The sequence below is a fragment of the Xiphophorus hellerii genome, chromosome 7 (genome assembly GCF_003331165.1).
Source record: "Xiphophorus hellerii strain 12219 chromosome 7, Xiphophorus_hellerii-4.1, whole genome shotgun sequence".
Taxonomy (NCBI): domain Eukaryota; kingdom Metazoa; phylum Chordata; class Actinopteri; order Cyprinodontiformes; family Poeciliidae; genus Xiphophorus; species Xiphophorus hellerii.
Genome location: NC_045678.1, coordinates 823,441 through 842,369, shown reverse-complemented (window position 1 = coordinate 842,369; position 18,929 = coordinate 823,441). Strand labels below are relative to the sequence as shown.

General features: G+C 36.9%; 3 protein-coding genes across 3 annotated transcripts; 2 read left to right on the top strand and 1 right to left on the bottom strand.

The window, feature by feature from the left end:
- Positions 1 to 4,893: 4,893 nt before the first annotated feature.
- On the bottom strand, positions 4,894 to 9,374 carry LOC116722650 (gap junction beta-6 protein-like). The gene is made up of 7 exons (XM_032566818.1): positions 9,206 to 9,374; positions 9,060 to 9,113; positions 8,054 to 8,225; positions 6,903 to 7,055; positions 5,512 to 5,660; positions 5,218 to 5,424; positions 4,894 to 5,129 (listed from the first exon to the last, which is right to left on the bottom strand). Exons 3-7 carry the CDS (start codon positions 8,222 to 8,224, stop codon positions 5,126 to 5,128), a joined length of 684 nt encoding a protein of 227 aa, XP_032422709.1. The 5' UTR covers position 8,225; positions 9,060 to 9,113; positions 9,206 to 9,374; the 3' UTR covers positions 4,894 to 5,125.
- A 2,925-nt stretch (positions 9,375 to 12,299) lies between these two features.
- Positions 12,300 to 14,665, top strand: LOC116723689 (histone deacetylase complex subunit SAP18-like). The gene is made up of 4 exons (XM_032568769.1): positions 12,300 to 12,443; positions 13,999 to 14,108; positions 14,189 to 14,311; positions 14,397 to 14,665. The coding sequence occupies exons 1-4, from the start codon at positions 12,372 to 12,374 to the stop codon at positions 14,551 to 14,553; spliced, it is 462 nt and encodes a 153-aa protein (XP_032424660.1). The 5' UTR covers positions 12,300 to 12,371; the 3' UTR covers positions 14,554 to 14,665.
- Positions 14,666 to 15,429: 764 nt separating this feature from the next.
- On the top strand, positions 15,430 to 18,748 carry LOC116723688 (RNA transcription, translation and transport factor protein). The gene is made up of 8 exons (XM_032568768.1): positions 15,430 to 15,605; positions 15,929 to 16,053; positions 16,128 to 16,227; positions 17,029 to 17,109; positions 17,186 to 17,274; positions 18,025 to 18,093; positions 18,164 to 18,212; positions 18,292 to 18,748. The coding sequence occupies exons 1-8, from the start codon at positions 15,545 to 15,547 to the stop codon at positions 18,444 to 18,446; spliced, it is 729 nt and encodes a 242-aa protein (XP_032424659.1). The 5' UTR covers positions 15,430 to 15,544; the 3' UTR covers positions 18,447 to 18,748.
- The last annotated feature ends 181 nt before the right edge of the window (positions 18,749 to 18,929 follow it).

The following is an 18,929-nucleotide window of genomic DNA, read 5'->3' as shown; positions in this document are numbered from 1 at the left end:
TCTGCTTATCTTTAAAGCCGACAAAGATTAATTTTCCCAGCGAATAAAACTGAAACATCGACAAGCTAACAAGCTAAAGAGCGAAGTTTAGCTGAGCAGCTTAAAAATACTGTAACAATTGTACAATTGTAATTTTTAAACTGAGCAGTAATTTTACATCCATGCAAACTCAAATGTAATATTTAAAACTTGAACACATAAAATCAGTTATTTAACAATATGAGGTGTTGTTTAATTTATTTTTAACATTGTATTTTCATACATTTATGCTAGGGTTGCCCAAGTCTAGTTTTCCAGACCTATCACTCTGCAACTTTAGATGCGTTCTTTCTCTAACACACCTGGATCATTGACTCATTCATAGACCTCTACAGAACTGAGTTGCTGCTAATGAGGGAAGTCAACTTTTTGTCTGGGGTGTGTTTTAGCAGGGACGCATCTAAAAGTTGCAGTCTGGAGGACTGCACTTGGGCATTCCTGATTTATACCCTCAATGTGGCCCGTTGAGGGTGGCCAATATGCTGAAGTGGCCCTTGGTGAAATTGAGTTTGACACCCCTGCTCTAAAGGGTGCTGTGTTGTTATTTCACCATAATCACTTATTATTGATCGATAATTGATTGAAATGTGATCAGCTGTCTTCTGTCACCACAGACTGATTCAATCTAGATTTTCTGCTGACAAAAGCCCAGAGAAATCCTCTCTGATCAATAAATTATTGACTTCATATTGAAATATTTTCCATCCACCAATCAGGAACCCAGATATCTCAGCCGGGCCACAAACACTCAGAACCTACTGGTACCAGTTTGACTCCACTATGAAACTGGGAGCAAACTCAGCTTGTTGTCTGGGTTATATATCCCAACTTCCTTTACAACCGGTTACTGTTAGTAATTCAGTGGTTTCACCTACATAACCCGCTATTATCCTCCGCTACATTGTGCTAACTAACTAGCATCGCCGCATGTTGGCTACTTCCGCTAGCCCCCCTTAGCTCCGAAACACGACAAAACTTTTCCAATATCTTTCACACATTGACGCATTTCCCTAAACATTTCTCGAACAGTACCAAATAATAAAAAAGAACTTTGTTAAAATAAACTTGAAGGTTATTCTCACCTGATAAACAGAATGTAAATGAGCGAACGGACGACGCAGTTTCTGTTTCTCCAATTTCTGTTTATGAGAAACGGAAGAACAACGGGCAGCTCAGCGTCTCTATGCGCCACCTACTGGTGAAACACCGTTACTACACCCATCGTCATTAACCCCTTTAAATAATACTGCCCTTTTAAAATATCAAACTTGGTTCTAATAATTTGAATTTCCTTCCACCAGTTCCTCATTCCCGACCAAACTGTGTAACTGGGTGAGTTTATAAGCATTTTATTACATTTCCCCACAACTTCCCATAAGACCAAGACTGAGAAAATGTACTTTAGTCGATTAAAGCCACCAAAATAAACTGTAATCTGGCCTTAAGTTGCTTTTAGAGTAATGACTGAGTGGCCTTTCAGCCCATTTTAGCACAGCAGCATCTTAACAAGAATTTTTGATAAAGTTTATTATAGTTGCACAAACATAATGGAACTAATCTGCCTCAAACTAATTCAGATGCTGTGAATTAACCAATCAGACGCTTCAAAAGCAATGACATCATCATTTGGGCTTTTTACCAGAGACTAAATTAGTTTAAATTAAAACTAACTGTCTTTTCTCTCATTATTAATTTCCCAAAAATAAGTATTTTTTATAATCCAAAAGCCATCAACCTTTAAGCTTCCATTAATTAATTTCTTATAAAGCTAGGCAAAATAAAGATGCATAAACATTATTATTATTATTTTTTTATTGGCAGATTAATGTTTTTTCTGATACATTACATAATGACAGCACTCTGGTTTGGCTGCTGTTCTCCTCTAAGTGGTTTTTATTTTACTTTACAGAAGTTTTCAAGCTCTCCCAACTTTCCTTCTAATGGCAGCAGGTTTTATTGTATTCTACATTAGATTTGATCAATAGCTCTCCAGGTTTTCTGAAGGTATTCAGAGGATTTTCTCACAATTTCTGTCCGGTCTTTGTACCGCAGCAGCGTTTAGTGTAGTGAAATAAAAGACAGGTGTAAAGTGGCAGGAACAAAGACGCTCAAAATGTCTAAACTCCAGCTTGTCTTGATTTTCATCCAGTTTAACAGATGAACTCTGACCTTGCCCAGCCTTTTATGGCTTTTGTGATTTGACACCTTCGTTCGTCACACACAGAAACATGTACCAGCTACGTACCGAGACGATGCGCTCTGCCACCCATTTGTTGAGACCAAATCAAATAAACTAAGAAATAAACTAAATTCAATATGGCCCCCAACAGCAAAACTTTCTTTTTTAAATCACAGTGTTTCCATTAAGAACATTTAGTTTTGAAATTGTGTAATTATTTTGTGAATTGAAGGGCAGCTAATGTGGAAAAGCGTCTCTGTCGCCTGGATTTTGAGCTCATAGCATGAAATGCTAATAGCAGGGGTGTCCAAGGTGTGGCCCGGGGGCCGTTTGTGGCCCTCTTAAGGATTTTTGCAGCCCTAATGGAGCAAATCTGGCCTCCATGTGACAATATTTTATTAACATTTATTTAAAAAAAACCCTACTGTATTGTTTTTACCTCTAAAATATATATTTCTCAAATATCTATTGTTACAGCTAATCATGGATCCATTTAAGTAAATTTAAAGCAAGGACACTCTGCGGTCGGAGATTCGGATCAACTGACAAAACAGTTGGATTTTTATTTTGCAGATTTTGGTTCAGCTGCTAAATAAAAGCTGGAGAGTTTCTATTTTGGAAACCAGTGTAGAGTCTGAAAACTTGTTATATATTTAAAACTCAATAATACATCCAGGCTGAAGCCTTTGTGCTATGAGTGACCTACACATTCAACAGACTCAGGCTGCCATATACAGATAAACACCACAGCTGGGAGGTCCAACATATACAAACAGTGGTGCCAAAGCACGTTGACATGTGGCAAGAGGAAGATGGAATCGAACCTACGCCCTTCCTATTACAAGACAACAACGCTACTCTCAGAATCTTGACTTTTGGATCCCACAGAGGAATGTTACTGACAACCTCAAAATATACTTCAGTTTTCCTGATTCAGCTCAATTCTTCCTCTAAAACCAGGTTCTGAGTCTCTGACGTCAGCAATTATAAATCACTGCAATTAATAAACATGATTTGATTTTAAAATAATTGGACATCATTTATTCTCCTTGTTAATTTATCATTTCTCTTTCATACGTTTTATTCATTGTTAGCTTTCAGTGCCTGCGATGGACTGGTGACCTGTCCAGGGTGAACCCCGCCTCTCGTCTGGTGACAGCTGGAGCTGGGCCCCACCGGCCCCCCTCACCACCCTGCAGGGATCAACGTGTTCAGATCATGGATGGAAAGATTTGATGGTAGATTGTCTCCCTTAAGACCTCACTGAAAACAGCTTCATAGTTGATGCCTCAACATCAACTGATTCTATCACATTGCTGACTATTTTTTCTACTTCTAACATAAACAGGTAAAGAAGTAACCTAGAAATGTTTTCCCAGCCCAGGCATCCGGTCCCAATCATCATCAGTTCTGATGATGTCACATGCATAGCGAGTCCGCTACGTCTTAAAATTGTAAGTCAGACTTTTTTCTTTGCCATTTTTCTGTACTCTTTAAAATACAAATGTTCTTTTTTGTAGGTTTCTGTAAAGTGCAGTGAATGGGAATGTTCTGCCGTTGATCCTCACTGTTCTTAGGAAGGAGAAATGTCAGTATGTTTGAAATAATACTGGAATACTGTGATATTAAATTAAAACAATACTCTGTCCTTGGTTAAATATTTGTCACATTTCCTCTAAAGTGTACCTATTGTTTCATTGTACTAATTTTCATAAGCATGTTGTCTGCAAATTTTGAATGTATTGACAATTTGTAAAATTCTGTAATAGTATATTGGCAATGTACTCTTGAAAAATGTAAATATATTTCAAATAAAATGTGATTTGTTATGCATGCCTGCATCCAACTCTATGACCAACATTCACCATCCGACCCGATGGAACTGGAGAGGTTCTGAAGGAGGAATGGCAGAGGATCCCCAAATCCAGCTGTGAAAAACTAGTTGCATCATTTCCAAGAAGACTCATGGCTGTACAAGCTAAAAAGGGGTTTCTACTGAGCAAAAGGTCTGAATACTTATGACCATGTGATGTTTCAGTTTTTCTTTTTTTTAATACATTTACAAAGCTTTCTACAATTCTGTATGTTTTCTGTCAAGAGGGGATGCTGAGTATACATTAATGAGAAATAATATGAACTTTTCTGAGATTAGCAAATGGCTGCAATGAAACAGAGTGAGAAATTTAAAGGGGTATGAATACGTTTCATTCATTAATTCACCAGGGACTTTGATTTTCCTCATTAAAACAAAATCAGAGTAAAGGAAAAACATGGATATTTGAAATGTCCGTGATTGTATTCAGTGACTCAAATATAAAATACATAAAACAACTTTCCTAGCAAGTTGGCAAACAGCTGTGGAAATTATTGCTGTGATTCAACCAACAATTTTATGATTTTCTAATGAGCAAACATTTAAAACCAGAAAGACTCAGAAATGGAGCGATGGTCAGAAAGAGGTCAAGTTTTCCATATTAAAGAAAGTCCATAAAGTAACGCATTTGATCCAAAATGTCTGATTCAATCTGGATTTTCTACTGATAAAAGCCCAGAGAAATCCTCTCTGATCAATAAATTATTGACTTCATATTGAAATATTTTCCATCCACCAATCAGGAACCCAGATATCTCAGCCGGGCCACAAAAATTCCACAATGGTATAAAAACAAATGGCATTCAAGGTGTGCATAAAAATTCATTGTTGACATCCGTCACCATTTCTGGGGTCATAGAAGTGTATTTATCTGCATTTAAAATTGTTCTTAAAAGTCTTTGCTATGTGATGCACCTTCATTCTGGAGCAGATGGTTTGTTCAAACCCAAATCTGTCTCTTGACAAATCTGTTCTCCTTGCTGGTTTCGTCACCCTCTGCCCTCAAAGTTTCATTGAAAGCAAGATGTCAGTTGTTAGCTGAAAATCAAAGACACAAAAAGGTAATGTAAAACTGCAAACCTATTAAATCTGATTAATCACCTGGTAGTATGATTAACACTTCTACCTGTTGAGAGCCTTGGCGACCAGATATGCAAGTTCAGCCAAATTAAGAACCATGCAGATAGAAGAGGCAGTAGCCATGAAAACGGTGAAGACGGTTTTCTCCGTGGGCCGTGAGACGAAGCAGTCCACCAGGTTGGGGCATGGCCACTGATCGCACTGCACCAGGCGTGGCATCTGGAAACCGTCGTACACAACGTACAGGGCGTACCTGGCGATACAAGGATGTACAGTGTGTGTTCTCACACCAAACCAGTCTGATTATGGACAGAGGGAACAGTCAAATCCCACATCTTACATGAATCCACCTTCAAACATCATTTTAAACACCAGGCTGCAGAGGTATGTCCACCAGAGGGCGCCAGCTATTGGGAGTCTCCTCTTTTTTAGAGTCTCCAGCTCTTCTTCTTGCCCCTTATTGTTGAGTACGCTAGCCCGTCCAGAACTCTGACGCACAGTAATGGCCGCCCATGGGAAAATAAACACACAATACCTTCTGAGATTAACACAGACATGAAGAGATGAGTGTGAAAAATGCAGTAGCATAAAATCATATAAAACTTGGACACATATTGATACATTTGAAAGTGTTTCCCATTTCACTACAGTACAAAAACTTCCAGTTATTTCTTTGGGTTAGTCAGGTGTGAGCTTGATGGTTCACTGCATAACCAAATTTGGTTATGACTTCCTTTATATTGTACTTAAAATGCCCTGGCATGATTTATACCAAGGTCACTAATATGATCTAGGTGCATCATTTAGATTTTAAAACAAACGAAATTCATCAAATTCTCTCTAATTTCAATACCCAGTTCTCATGTGACATCACGTAACACTTCCGTGAACTTTGTCTATGACAACAATAAACAAGCTACAAGCTTAGAACTAGCTCTTGTTTCATTCCTATCTAACTTATAAACAATATAAGTACATTACAATTATTGGTCAATCACCCTTTTTGATTTCTCTACCCATCTCTGTGTCTTACTAACATAAATATCACTTAGTGTCGTTTACAGTTAGCAAAATTAGCCGAGCTGATGTAGCTTTTATCTGCTAGCTAAGACGGACATGTAGCCTAAGTGTGTTTTCCTACATGTACTTACTCTGCCAATCACCAAAACCTTGTTATTCACCTGAAAGGTTCATAAGTCCTTTGTAAATCTGTTTAAACATTGATTATGTTGATGAAGCTCCTGCATGGTCTAAACACACTTTGTGTTCACTAGACAGACATAGCTCTATGTCATAGTATGAGATTGGAGGCAGCTTCTCCATATCGTCTGACATGTTTTCATTCTCTGTTTCATACGGTTTTGTTGATATATATTTCTCTTCTACATTGATCAAGAGTGTTAATATACTTTATATTTTATTCTTCGTTGATCTGGAAACCATGGTTCAGCTGTTTTGTGCTGCGTTCTCCTAAGATGATCACTTCTGGTTCAGAAGGAACCACGTTCCCATCCAGATTAACGGTCCAATGGTTGGACATTTAATGTCCAACCAAAATCCTCTGGGATTTTTCTAGATCAGAATTTATCTGTCTGAAAATCCAGGTTGGTCCAGAAGCAGCAAACAGTCCCAACCACCACACTACCACTACTATGTTTGACTGTAACATGACATCAGCTTACAGAGGTGCCTTCTCACAATGAATAAGCAAAATAAAAGAGGAACATCCACCTGAAGGATTCGTCTCTTATCGCAGTGGTTGCGGTAGGACACATACATGGAGACCAAGAGGGTTGGTGTGGACACAAAGACCAGCTGGAGACTCCAGAGGCGGATATGGGACACTGGGAAGAACTGATCATAACAGACGTTTTCACAGCCAGGCTGGGAGAAAAAAGTAACAGAAATGGAAATCAGCATCACCATACAGCTGGCATTGTGCTTGTTTCTAATGATTAGTTTTGATTTATTAAACTAAATGGTATCATACAGCCAGCAGGTGTCAGGATTTGCTGTGTGGTGGTTAGTTTGCACATTTGCTGTGTCATTTCCTTACAGTTTTGGTCTTTTTGTGCCCTGATTTGGGGACATCTTACACTCACATAAACAAGCAACAAGGTAAAGTTATTCTCTGTAAGGAAATGTACTAAGCATTTGGGTCCAGTCCGGTCCGAATGAAAAAAGTGAGTAGGTATGAAAGAGGAGTTAGGAATTAAGAATAGGAGAAATTGATCTGGAGTAGTTTAGATTCAAAGTTTAAAAAACAGAAAAAAAGGAGTTGCGGTCAAATAAGAGCAGGAAAATTTAATTATTGTTCAAAATAATAGTAATAATAAAAACAAATCATCTTACTTTACAAAAAAATAACCGTTTTAAATTCAAATTCAACGTAATGTCCTTCTCTACAAACCGGATTCAATTCACAACGAAGAGTCCAATTTGAATCAAACAAAAGCAAATCAGGCCAATCAGTGAAACAATTGTCATGTATAAAATAAAAATAAAAAAACAACAGGATTCATCCAGTCATTCTAAGTGAGCACTGGACAACAGTGGAAAGAAAAAACACAAATTAAATTTAGTCAGGTTGATTTTCACAGCTAATTTAATCAACAAAGCAGTTCAAAGTGGTTTACCTTAGAAAATAATGTTAATATTTTATTAATATAGACATTTCCTGTGGTTATGCTAGTAAATTAGCAGAGATAGAGGTTTGGAGCATTTGCTAGTAGCTATTTACACATTTGCACCATTTTAGAATGATTGAAACCTCATAGTTTACATTGTAATTTATATCAAAAATGCAGTCAGTTTAAATAAATTCAGCCTGTTGATGTCTATAAATAATGTCATGTTTCTTTCCAACTTGTCAAACGACATACCTGTAGTGTGTTACAGGTGAAATCGGACTGCTCGTCGCCCCAGACGCTCTCAGCGGCCACAACCAGAACCATGACTCTGAAAATAAACAACACAGAGAGCCACACTTTCCCCAGGGAGGTGGAGTGCCGGTTGGTGCCGAGTAGCTGAGCGTACAGAGCCGGCCAAGACATCCTGTTAGAGCAGACAAGCAAAAAAATCAGAAAAGTTACTTTTTACACCAGAAAACGGCAGGTTATATTGGTAAATGTTTAATCGTTTGATAAAAACGACTCCATGACGACGTGAATCTATTTCTGAGGAGGAGAGAAGTGGCAGAAGATGAAAGCAGAAACAAAAGCCGACTCTGACAGAGGAAGGCGATGAAAAGGAATGAAAGTGAGAGGAGGAAAGTCGAAGGCGCCGCGTCAGCATTCATGTGAACATCTGATGAACCTCGCTGCCCACTGACACTGTAAAAAATACTCTACTGTACAAAGAAAGCATCACCATTCACTGGTAGAAACATATTTATGTTTCAGCCTCAGATAAATAACTCGGGCTGCACTACAACTACAGCAGGATCATTTTTTAATCAAAGCGATTAAAAAAAATATTGTGTTTGTAAATATATTCAATTTATACCTTTCCTTTCTTACTGTTACCTTTATTAGCAGATTATTTACTATCATGATCACCCTTACTTGTTTTTATTTTATTTTATTTGTTGTTATATAACAGATTTTGAGGAATTTACAGTTGTACATTGGAAAGGAGTTGGTAATTATTCTGACACTCTATGTCTAATTAATAATATTACTAACATTAATATAACTGATTAGTTACAGTAAGTTAAACAAGTATATAAATACCATAATGTTTTAAATTAAACATTTCTGATAATTATTGATTTATAAGATAATTATTTTTGTTCTCTTGTCCTATTTGTTAGTTATTTTCTTTGTTTTTAGAAATAAACAAATAAATGAAATGAAATAAAAATGACTCCAACAGGAACACATTTCTCACCTTGCTTGCAGTGATTCAGGTTATCGGCTGTAAAAATTTCCCCATTTTCTTTTCCTGCAAGAAGAAAATAAAATGCATCTAATTGAAATTACAAAATTGACTGAAATAAATCTGAATTTGTTCTTTGAGAGCAACAAGACACAAACCTGCAGCTCTGAAGTCTTCTGCATAAAGATGCGTTTTTCACTGAGGAGTCAACAAAGACAGCAACAGGGTCACTTCCTCCAAGGATTTTCAAAATAAAACTCATCAGGGCTTTATTAAAATCTTTCCAGGAATCAATCTGGACTTTTTTTATGATCCAAAGTTGCAAGAGTGAAAGGTAGACAGAAATCCTATAAAGTAGGGGTGTCCAAAGTGTGGTTCTGGGGCCATTTGTGGCCATCGGACTGATTTTGTGCGGCCCCCACCTCCGATCAAAAACAATGATACAAATTTGGCTCATTCAGCACAGGAGGTTGATGCAGATGGAAACTTTTCATTTTTATTTTTAATCTGGGTAAAATTATTACAGACATAATTTTCTTGTAATAGAAAACGTTGAGCTGACTTAACTTTACCTAAATATATGAAAGTGTTTTGGAACAAACTGACAGAAAAGAGACCCTTGCTGTAACGCATGCTAACCCCTGGAACTTGTTTTTCTATTTGGTGACATTATGACCAAAAACTTTAAAAAAAATACTCCACAACTGGAAATCACAGTGCAGTTACAGCTGCAGGTCTGTTAGTCGGTTTCATCTAAATAATCATTTAGTAACATTTTGTAAAATAGCTTTAGCTCAATCAGATTAAACGAGTTTTAAGTATTGACACAGTTTGCTGAAAATTTTAATTGTGCTTTCACCAAATTAAAGCATTTTCTTCCACATGTTTTCTGTTGCAAACTTTAAATGTGTCATTTAAGCATGCTTTTTTTATTTTCCTTAGTAGCCATAATAGCCTCTGTGCTATAAAATGTTAGTGCTGATTTTTTACATTTTGTTTTTATCAATTACAGAGCGACATTATGACAAAATATCTTCAAGTTTGTTTTCAGAGCAAATCTGTAAAATTAAGTTGTATCGTATTTTGTCCTAGCAAGTCTAATGTTTCTGTCAAAAGCATTAAGGCGTCTTTTTGTGAGGCTAACAGCCTTTATTGATATAAAATGGAAATGGAGAGAGAAAATTGTCATATTGAAGTGTTGCAGTTTTACCAGAATGAGGCAAAATTGAAGACATGAAGAGGTTTTAATAAGATGTTAAGATAATTTCTAATTCCATAGATTTACTAGTTCTAGATAGATGTTGTTGGTTTTCTAATAGGAGTCTATTAGAGTCAAGAGTGTCCATCATTTTGGAGACATTTTTCATGTTTAAGTCAATTTAAACTGTTGTATTCAGATTAAAGATTTTACTGAACCAGCAGTTTGCAGGGCTGAGAGAACAAAGTGGCATTGTGGTGTGTAGGTGTGTGTGTGGGAAAGTGTATCTGTGTGTGATTGTTGGGACCGTAACTGGACCCAGCGAGAGAGTCGGAAGAAGAGCTTCTCAGATCAGAGTTACGTCTTGGCAGCGGCCGGCGATCTGGACAGAGCGGCTCTGTGTGCGGCAGATGACTGGGACCGATGAGCTTTTCCCACAGTTTGTGGAAGTGTGGGAGCAAAAGAGACTTCCTCGCTTCGACCTTGTGGATTCTCTCGGAAGTCGAATAAAGACTTCGGAAGACGCTAAATTTAAGACAGAGACGCAATCTAGGAAATAAAGATCTGAGAATGGTGAAATTAGGAATGTCCTTAATTATGGTTGTATCGTTTATCATTTATCGTGATGAGAATTTTGATTTATCGTTGTCTCAGTTGTACTAATTTTTCTACTATTTGTTCAATGAGTGTCAATAAATGTAAATACATTTAAAATATGATTAAATGCAGCTATTGTGTGCAGTTCAGCGATATAAATCATACTTCTTCATGTAAATGGTGTCTTAAAGAAGCTAATTGTAAATGGGAAGGTTTTTCAAGAACAGTATTTGTGTTTGTGGAGCTATAAAGAATGAATAAATGAATGATTTTTATTGTCACACAATATATTGAGATAAAACTTTAAATCCATGCTGTCCATCCCTACTTTTGTAGACTAAACTGCACTGCAGAGTAGTTAGGTATTCTTTGGTGATATGTTTTTGCTTGAATGTAGGTCAAAAAGAGCCACTTTAAGTTGGTTTATCACCTAAAATCTCAATAAAACCCTTTTGTGATAGAATTTGTGTTAATACAAGGCCCTGCTTCGTTGAATGGGTATCAGTGTCAGAGACTCAAAGAGCCACTGTTCGATCTTTCTATCAAGTCCGGAGCAGAAACGGCTGAGAAAAGCTCGGAGGATCGTTTCAGTCTGGTGTGTGAGTGGAAATGTGGGAATCAGGGTGAAAGAGTAGAGACGTCTCTGGACTCTGATCAGCCAGAACAGAGAGCGGCACTGTCAGGAAGAACACAAACAACCACACACTGTACCATCACATACTGTGCAAACATACACTCACATATATGTTGACAGGAATTACACACACACTCACCCACAGACAGTTTAATGAGTGAGCAGGAGTGAAGCATGTGACTGAATGGCAGCTTTCTGTAGGAAGGCTTGGCTGGTTGACACTAAGATGCAGTTTCTACAAAAACTGAAAATCTAACAAGTTACAAGAGTGTTAGGTGATTTATAAACATTCTGGATAACGAGAAAGAACATCTAAACCACTGAGATGTTTCCTGTCGTCACAGAAACAACATTCTTTCTTTCAAATGGTTCAGAAAGTCTAATTAGGATTTCTAAATGTAATAAATAATAATGCATGACGTCTCTCAGAGCCCAAAGCATAGAATTAGACAGAACAGATCTGCCCTTATGGATTAGGCATACTGTCACTCATACCCAATATATATACATATTTTTCAATTTTGGGACAGATACAGATATGTGATCGGTGCATCTCTACTTGAACTTTCACACCTTGTGTCACAAATTTTATTTAATTGACTGCACAGTTGCAAAATAGAAGAAAATCGAACATGGCTTACAGTTTTTGTTATCAATATTTATTGCTAGCGACAGGATTAATGAGTTTAATATATATTTTGAAGCAAATTTGAAATACATTTCCATTCTGATCCGCAAACCTCACCAGCTGGTGGCGGTAGTGAGCAACAGAACGTTGTTTGCCAACCGCTAAAAAAGTCAAGAAGAAGTCTCTCACCACCTTGTTCGTTGCTGTAGCTACGAATAGAGCACGGAGGCGGACTTCGTTGTGTGACTGTGTTATTAATAAATAACAATGGCGCTTGAATCGCGGATTACACAGGAGGAAATAAAGAAGGAGCCAGAGAAACCCATCGATCGGGAAAAGGTAAATAACAGGATTTTACTCCTGCTGCTTGTTTTACTTCTGTACCCCGAGCTAACCTAGTTAGCATGTGATGCTAATATCAGAAAGCAAACTATTGAACGGTATTTGTAATATTAGATCAAATGCATCACAGTAGTTAAATTGTGTGAAAATTTGCTGTGGTAATGTTAAGCTATTTAATAGTCACGGGGGGGAAAAACTGGTAAATAACGAAAAGTCAACGTGTCGCGCTAGCTAATGCTTTACTAGCTAATGGCTATCCAGCGTGAGCATTAAAAGATGTTTAATTTTATGTTTATCTTTAAAAAAAATATGTAGATTTGATGTCATGTAGTGTTGTAACTTTCTTCTCGAAAGTCTATATTTGCACTATTTTTAAATGAAAATTAGAATCAAGCAGGTTGTTAAATATATTTTATGTCCGACGCTGAAGCCAGGGGCTTTTTAGTAAAGGGCTATTCCGCCTGTTTTAGTGGATCTGATTCTGATTTCTGGTTCAGCTCTGAAATACTTATATAATCTTTCATTTGTGAAACCTTTAGACATTTTAGGCAAACATTAAACGGGATGCTTGTAATGCCTCATGTGGCAATTTTTAAAATATTACAAAACACTTTTATCAGAAATTAAACTTTGCTTTTAATATTATGATTTATATATAGAATAATCTAATCCAGAGTTGACTAAACATTTTGGTTTTTTAACCAAAAAGAAAGCATGCTAATATTGCTCTTTTCAAAACTCATAAATATTTATTTATGTATCACTTTAGGCTGTATTTTAAAGGATTTTAGTCCATTTTAGAATAATACAATCCAAATCTACTTTTAACAGTATTGGGCTCTAAATAATACAATCCATCTAACCTGTCCCTGCTCAATGAAACAGCCCCTCATCATGATGCTGCCACCACCATGTGTTACTACACATGAGCAAGTTTGACTATTGTTAGTGGTTTTGATTGAACTGGTGCTGATAAGATGTAAGAAAAATATCAATTTATTGTAAAAATATTCTACTTTTGAAACTCAGGAATTAGTAACAAAAATTTCTAGAAAAAGTCTGAGTTTTTTTTCTATCTGCAATGACCCTAATACACGGTTGTACTTTTAATGAGACCTGCCAGCTACGCACTAATAAATTCTGTACTTTGATTAGCTTTTGTAAGTTATTGGTGTATTATGACATCAACATCAATAATTTCCCTCATTGCACAGGAATAAATTAACATATTAATGCATATAATCATGTTTCATTTGTCACCTTTTACATGTAAGCACGATTATAAATGTTTTTAAGTATTATCTGTCCCTCACTAAAAGGTTGCGTTGTAGTAACTTGGTTTTGCCACTAGATGGCAGTCCTGATGGATTGATTGTGTAGATGTTGTGTTGATCCCTGTCAAAAACTTTATTTAAAGACAAACGGTGTTTATTAAAGTAAATTTGCCACACTAACAAGTATTTATAAGCTCATTTGATTGTGTAGAATACTTTTGGACTGTTTCTGCACTGCTTGTGTTAAAAGTTATGCTTGATTTTCTCGTTTGCTGCAGACTTGCCCCCTTCTCCTGCGAGTATTTACCACCAACAGTGGGCGACACCACAGATCAGACGAATTTGCTCGGGGCAATGTGCCCTCCAGTGAGCTCCAGATATACACATGGTAACATTTTGTTGGCTTGTCTGTATTTACTTGTCACAGAAATGGAAATGGAGCTGAACTGTTGACTGTATGTGTTGCAGGATGGATGCTACATTGAAGGAGCTTACCAGTTTAGTAAAGGAAGTGTATCCAGAAGCCAGGAAAAAGGGGACTCACTTCAGTTTCGCCATTGTCTTCCCTGATCTGAGAGTAAAGATGTACAAGTAAGTCTAACTCTACAAATCTGTGCTGACTAGACAGGTTGATCAGAGGAATAGCAGGTTATTGATCTTAACTGATCACTTTCAGGTTGAAGGAGATCGGCAGCACTGTGTCTGGGAGGAAAGGCCTGGATGACGCCATGACGCTGCAATCTCAGCGTTTCCAGATCGGAGACTACCTGGATATAGCCATCACGCCACCCAACAGAGCGCCGCTCCTCAACACGCGCATGAGGCCTTTCTGAACGCCCTCTCACACTCTGAGAGATGGATCTTTATTTTGTGTTTTCTCATCTTAAATTGTTTCATTCATTTGTAAAACCTGATGTTTAATAAACCTGGGTTTTTTTTCAAAGACTAAGTCTAATTTTTACTGACTGTTATGAGAGGCATCTCTGTAAAACTTTAGTAATTAGAAGTAATTGTAATTGTCAGTAGACTAAAAACATATTCTGCATTTTAGCAAATTTAAATGTGGTGTAAGTAATTTCTCACAAATCAAATATTGACTCTCTAAGTATTAGAGACATAGGAAAGAAAATAAGGTAAATAATTTTGGTTCTTTACTTGTTTGTAAATTACTATTGAGATAAGAAGGAAAAAATAAACTCAAAATCACTTTTCAAGAACAAAAACCCATAAAACATATTGAGAACAAAGTAGAAATGTTTTTTTTAAAAAAGGAAAAAATGCCACAATAGTGCTAGTAGAAATTTAAAAAGTTAAAGAATAAAGGAAAAATGGGAATTATCAAGAAGGAAGGAAGTCGTATTTTTCAGAATAAAGTTGAAATTTCTCAAGACAAATGTCTATTTAAAAAAGTCACAACTTTTCAATAAAAGAGTTAATAAAAAATATGAAGAGAGTTGTAATGCTCTCTATGACGCTCGTATTTGATGGAAAGTAGAGCAGTACGGTTTTTTTGGGGGTTTTTTTTTTACAAAATAATGTTTTGTCTTTTTATGCAAAACCCCCCACATCTTTACGAAAAATTGTTTAGATAAAAAAAAGTTATCAAAAAATAATTAAGGCTACTATTTTAGAAAAGTGACGATATTTAAATTTCCTTCTTCGGCGTTAAGGATTTTATTTTGAAAGGTCAGTTAAGAACTAGTAGGGTCCGACGTGGGCGCATGCGCACTGCTATACACAAGACGTTAGCAGAGCAGTAGCCGCACAAGTCCACAGTCTCTAAATAAGAAAAGCGGAGATTTTGCGCAAAGTATTTGTTCTGAAATGTTTCGCAGGAAACTGACTGCGCTAGACTATCACGACCCGAACGGATTTGACTGCTCAGGTGAGGGAGAAAAGTGACTGATTAGCCGGTTTCGTTCAGGTTTTCACGGAGCTAGCTGACGTGCGTACGTATTCTGAACCGTGTCGCCATAAGGAAACAGTGAATTGCCAGACTAAAAATAGGAATATATGGAGGCATTATACGCTTTTAAATTAATATCAATGCAGTTTAATGCTTCCTATTTAAGCAAATATATTTACTACTGTTAGTAAACTTTAATATTCTTATTCAAAACGTATTAAAGGCTCTTAATGAAGATTTCTGGTATGATTTTATTAAAGGCATCAACTCATTTCTGTACTAATGGTCACATTTTGACTCAGATGAAACCCAGTTCAGGAACTGCGTCGTGTGGCTGGAGGACCAGAAGATCCGACACTATAAGATCGAGGACAGAGGCAACCTCAGGAACATTCCCAGTTCAGACTGGCCCAAAGCTTATGAGAAGGTGAGACTGTCCAGATCTCTGGACAATCTGGACACCATGACCTGTGTTTAAGCTTTCTGCTTGTGTTTCTGTAGTACCTGCAGGATCTGAACTGTCCCTTTGGAGTTCAGGAGAAGAAGGAGGCCCTGGACTGGCTGCTGGGTCTGGCTGTACGCTACGAATATGGAGACAATGGTAAGACATACAGCAGATAGAAAATATATCTGATTTTATTTGATCAAGCAATATTTTTTACAGACAGGTCTGATTCATAAAACTTCCTGGACGAATTTAGCACCTGCAGTGGATTTAAAATAACCAAATTAAAGAGCTGAAGTCACAAAAAAGTGAAGTAAATAAAACATAATTCTTCATGTTTTTGTACATAACTTTATTTTCAACAATTACTACACTTATTCAACGACGTATTAGCGCCATAGTAGATAGAAAAAAAGGAGTAGAACATTTTCTAGAAAGAAATCAAAGAAAGTTTCAGATTTTGAGATGTTGAAAATTTGGCAGAAAGAACTTAAAAATTATTTTAGATTAATCTTAAAAACAGTTTAGTTTGTCACAATTTCCTAGAATTTATTTTATTTTTTGCAAATTTTTGTCTTTTCAAACTCAGAAATTTCCACATGTTTTTCAATAAAAATTCTAAGGTTAGTCTAAAAAAATGTTTGTGTTTTCTGGAGCTTTACTCCTTTTTTTTCTACCCACAATGACCATCACACACTGAAGCTAATGTGTACAAACATTTGTTTCTTTACCGGCTGTTTTCAGCCCGTCCTTAAAAATTATTTACTTTTGCATTTACAGGATATTAAAACAAAAGCACCAGATTATAAACTCACCTCAAAACAATACTTTTCATTTTTAAATGCTAACATTTTGAAGGCAGTAGAAATAAATCCGTCCCAAGTTTTCCTCAGGTGAAATACTGAAGATGACCACTAGATGGCGGTGCAACACAACTTATTTTCTTTCGTTATGCAGTTGAAAAGTATAAGAACTGTCAGCCGCTGGACACGTCTGCTAACAGCGATAAAGCCGTGGATCCTCTCGTCAACCTCGACAGTAAGTAAACCCCCCAACTCTGTTTTCCGTTCACTGTTTCAGTTAATTATAATGTTTGTTTTTCTTATTCTTTTAGGTAACTCCCCAGATTTTAAAGCAGGAGTCACAGCATTGGCCAACATCCTCAAAATACAGCGGCATGACGATTACCTGGTCATGCTAAAGGTGAGAAGAGAGTGATGTCATCCACATGAATCTGCTACAATCTGTATTTTGGGGGGATTTAATGGATAGACCCACACAAAGTAGCACAACTGCAAGAGAAAAAGAAAACTACATAGATTACAGAGGTGGGTAGAGTAGCACTACTTCAGCTTATTTCTACTCAAGTAAAAGTCAAGAAATTACTCAAGAGTAAAAAGTCTACTCAAATTTTCATTTAATATTTAAAAATTGTGTCATTAGATGGACCAAAATATAGTTTAGTGGAAATGTTGGTATTTTAATGACAATAATTCATATAAGCAACAAAAAAAAAATCAGGGAAAAGAAATCAGTTTCTTTCAATAAAAAACGTATAAAGTTTACTTGAAACTGCAGGTGTGTGTCATGTTTGGTTTATTTTTCATTCAGTGGGTAGAAAATCCAGAATTTCACTCAAGTAAAAGTGTACGCTGTATTAAAACTACTCCTAAAAATACATTTAATTGAGTAAATGTAAGCAGTTACTACATAACTCTGGTAGACTATGAGATTAAAAAGTCCTGCCACCAAATTTAAGACCTCTGATTAACATATTTAAAGTCAACTTATTGTTTTTCAGTGAATTTAAGGCCTTAATTTGAGATAGCTTTTTTATGGAGATTGTAAGTTTTTTAAAATTCCAAGTCAGAAGAATTAAGTGGTTGAGTTTGATTTCCTTATTAGGAATTGCAGCAATGCTCTCTAATCAGTGCATCCTCCTGTTCTTGGCAGGCCATCCGTATCCTGATCCAGGAGAGACTTTCACCAGAGGCCATCACTAAGGCCAACCAGAACAGAGAGGTGAGCTGAGGACATGCGTGAATATCTGAACTCTGATTTAAAACTAAAAACGTTCTGTGATTCTTTGCAGGGTGTTCCGGTTGCTTTGGATAAACACATTCTGGGTTTCGACACTGGAGGTGAGTGAGGTTAAACCTCTCGTTTTTTTGGTTTCAAACGCGCGCGGTATCGATATTCCTCCTCTTTTCCCCCCGGCAGACGCGACCCTGAACGAAGCGGCCCAGATTCTGCGCCTGCTGCACATCGAGGAGCTGCGGGAGCTGCAGACGAAGATCAACGAGGCCATCGTCGCCGTCCAGGCCATCATAGCCGACCCCAAGACGGACCACCGGCTGGGCAAGGTCGGCAGATGAGAGGCCAAGGTCGCTGGAGTTGATTTGCAGAGAAAAGCAACTTTTTTTTGTTCAAAGACATCTGAAGGAAATGGGTTTTTTTTTTCAGTTGTTGCATGAGATGGGCCAATTTGGACAAACTGAGCAAAGATCCAAGTTTCAGAGGCAAAGATTTGTTTTCTTAAAGAAGGGAAACTGTTGTAGTTCTGGTAAAGAAATGAAATTCCTCAAAAGTGGAGGATTGTGTTGAACTCTGCTATTTTTTTTTTTTTGAATAAATGTTCATTTTGAGGCTAAAATCACAGAATGTGATTTATACAACAGCAAAAAAAAAAACTTGTATCAAATCACATTTTATTGATATAAATATCACATCTCGTTAACAAGAAAATGTTTAAAATGTGGGCTGCGCAGTTGGTAGAGCTGTTGCCTTGCAGCAAGAGGGTCCTGGGTTCGATTCCCGTGTTCTCCCTGTGCATGCGTGGGTTCTCTCCGGGTACTCCG

Bases quoted from the DNA above. Each gene is read 5' to 3' on its own strand.
- LOC116722650 (XM_032566818.1), bottom strand. From the start codon at position 8,224: ATGTCTTGGCCGGCTCTGTACGCTCAGCTACTCGGCACCAACCGGCAC. The intron at 5,661-6,902 runs GTGGATGTTCCT...ACTGTGCGTCAG, and splicing joins ATAAGAGACGAATCCTTCAG to AGTTCTGGACGGGCTAGCGT. The intron at 5,425-5,511 runs GTAAGATGTGGG...TTGTATCGCCAG, and splicing joins ATGTTTGAAGGTGGATTCAT to GTACGCCCTGTACGTTGTGT.
- LOC116723689 (XM_032568769.1), top strand. From the start codon at position 12,372: ATGGCGCTTGAATCGCGGATTACACAGGAGGAAATAAAGAAGGAGCCA. The intron at 12,444-13,998 runs GTAAATAACAGG...CGTTTGCTGCAG, and splicing joins AACCCATCGATCGGGAAAAG to ACTTGCCCCCTTCTCCTGCG. The intron at 14,109-14,188 runs GTAACATTTTGT...TATGTGTTGCAG, and splicing joins GAGCTCCAGATATACACATG to GATGGATGCTACATTGAAGG.
- LOC116723688 (XM_032568768.1), top strand. From the start codon at position 15,545: ATGTTTCGCAGGAAACTGACTGCGCTAGACTATCACGACCCGAACGGA. The intron at 18,094-18,163 runs GTGAGCTGAGGA...GATTCTTTGCAG, and splicing joins AGGCCAACCAGAACAGAGAG to GGTGTTCCGGTTGCTTTGGA. The intron at 18,213-18,291 runs GTGAGTGAGGTT...TCCCCCCGGCAG, and splicing joins TCTGGGTTTCGACACTGGAG to ACGCGACCCTGAACGAAGCG.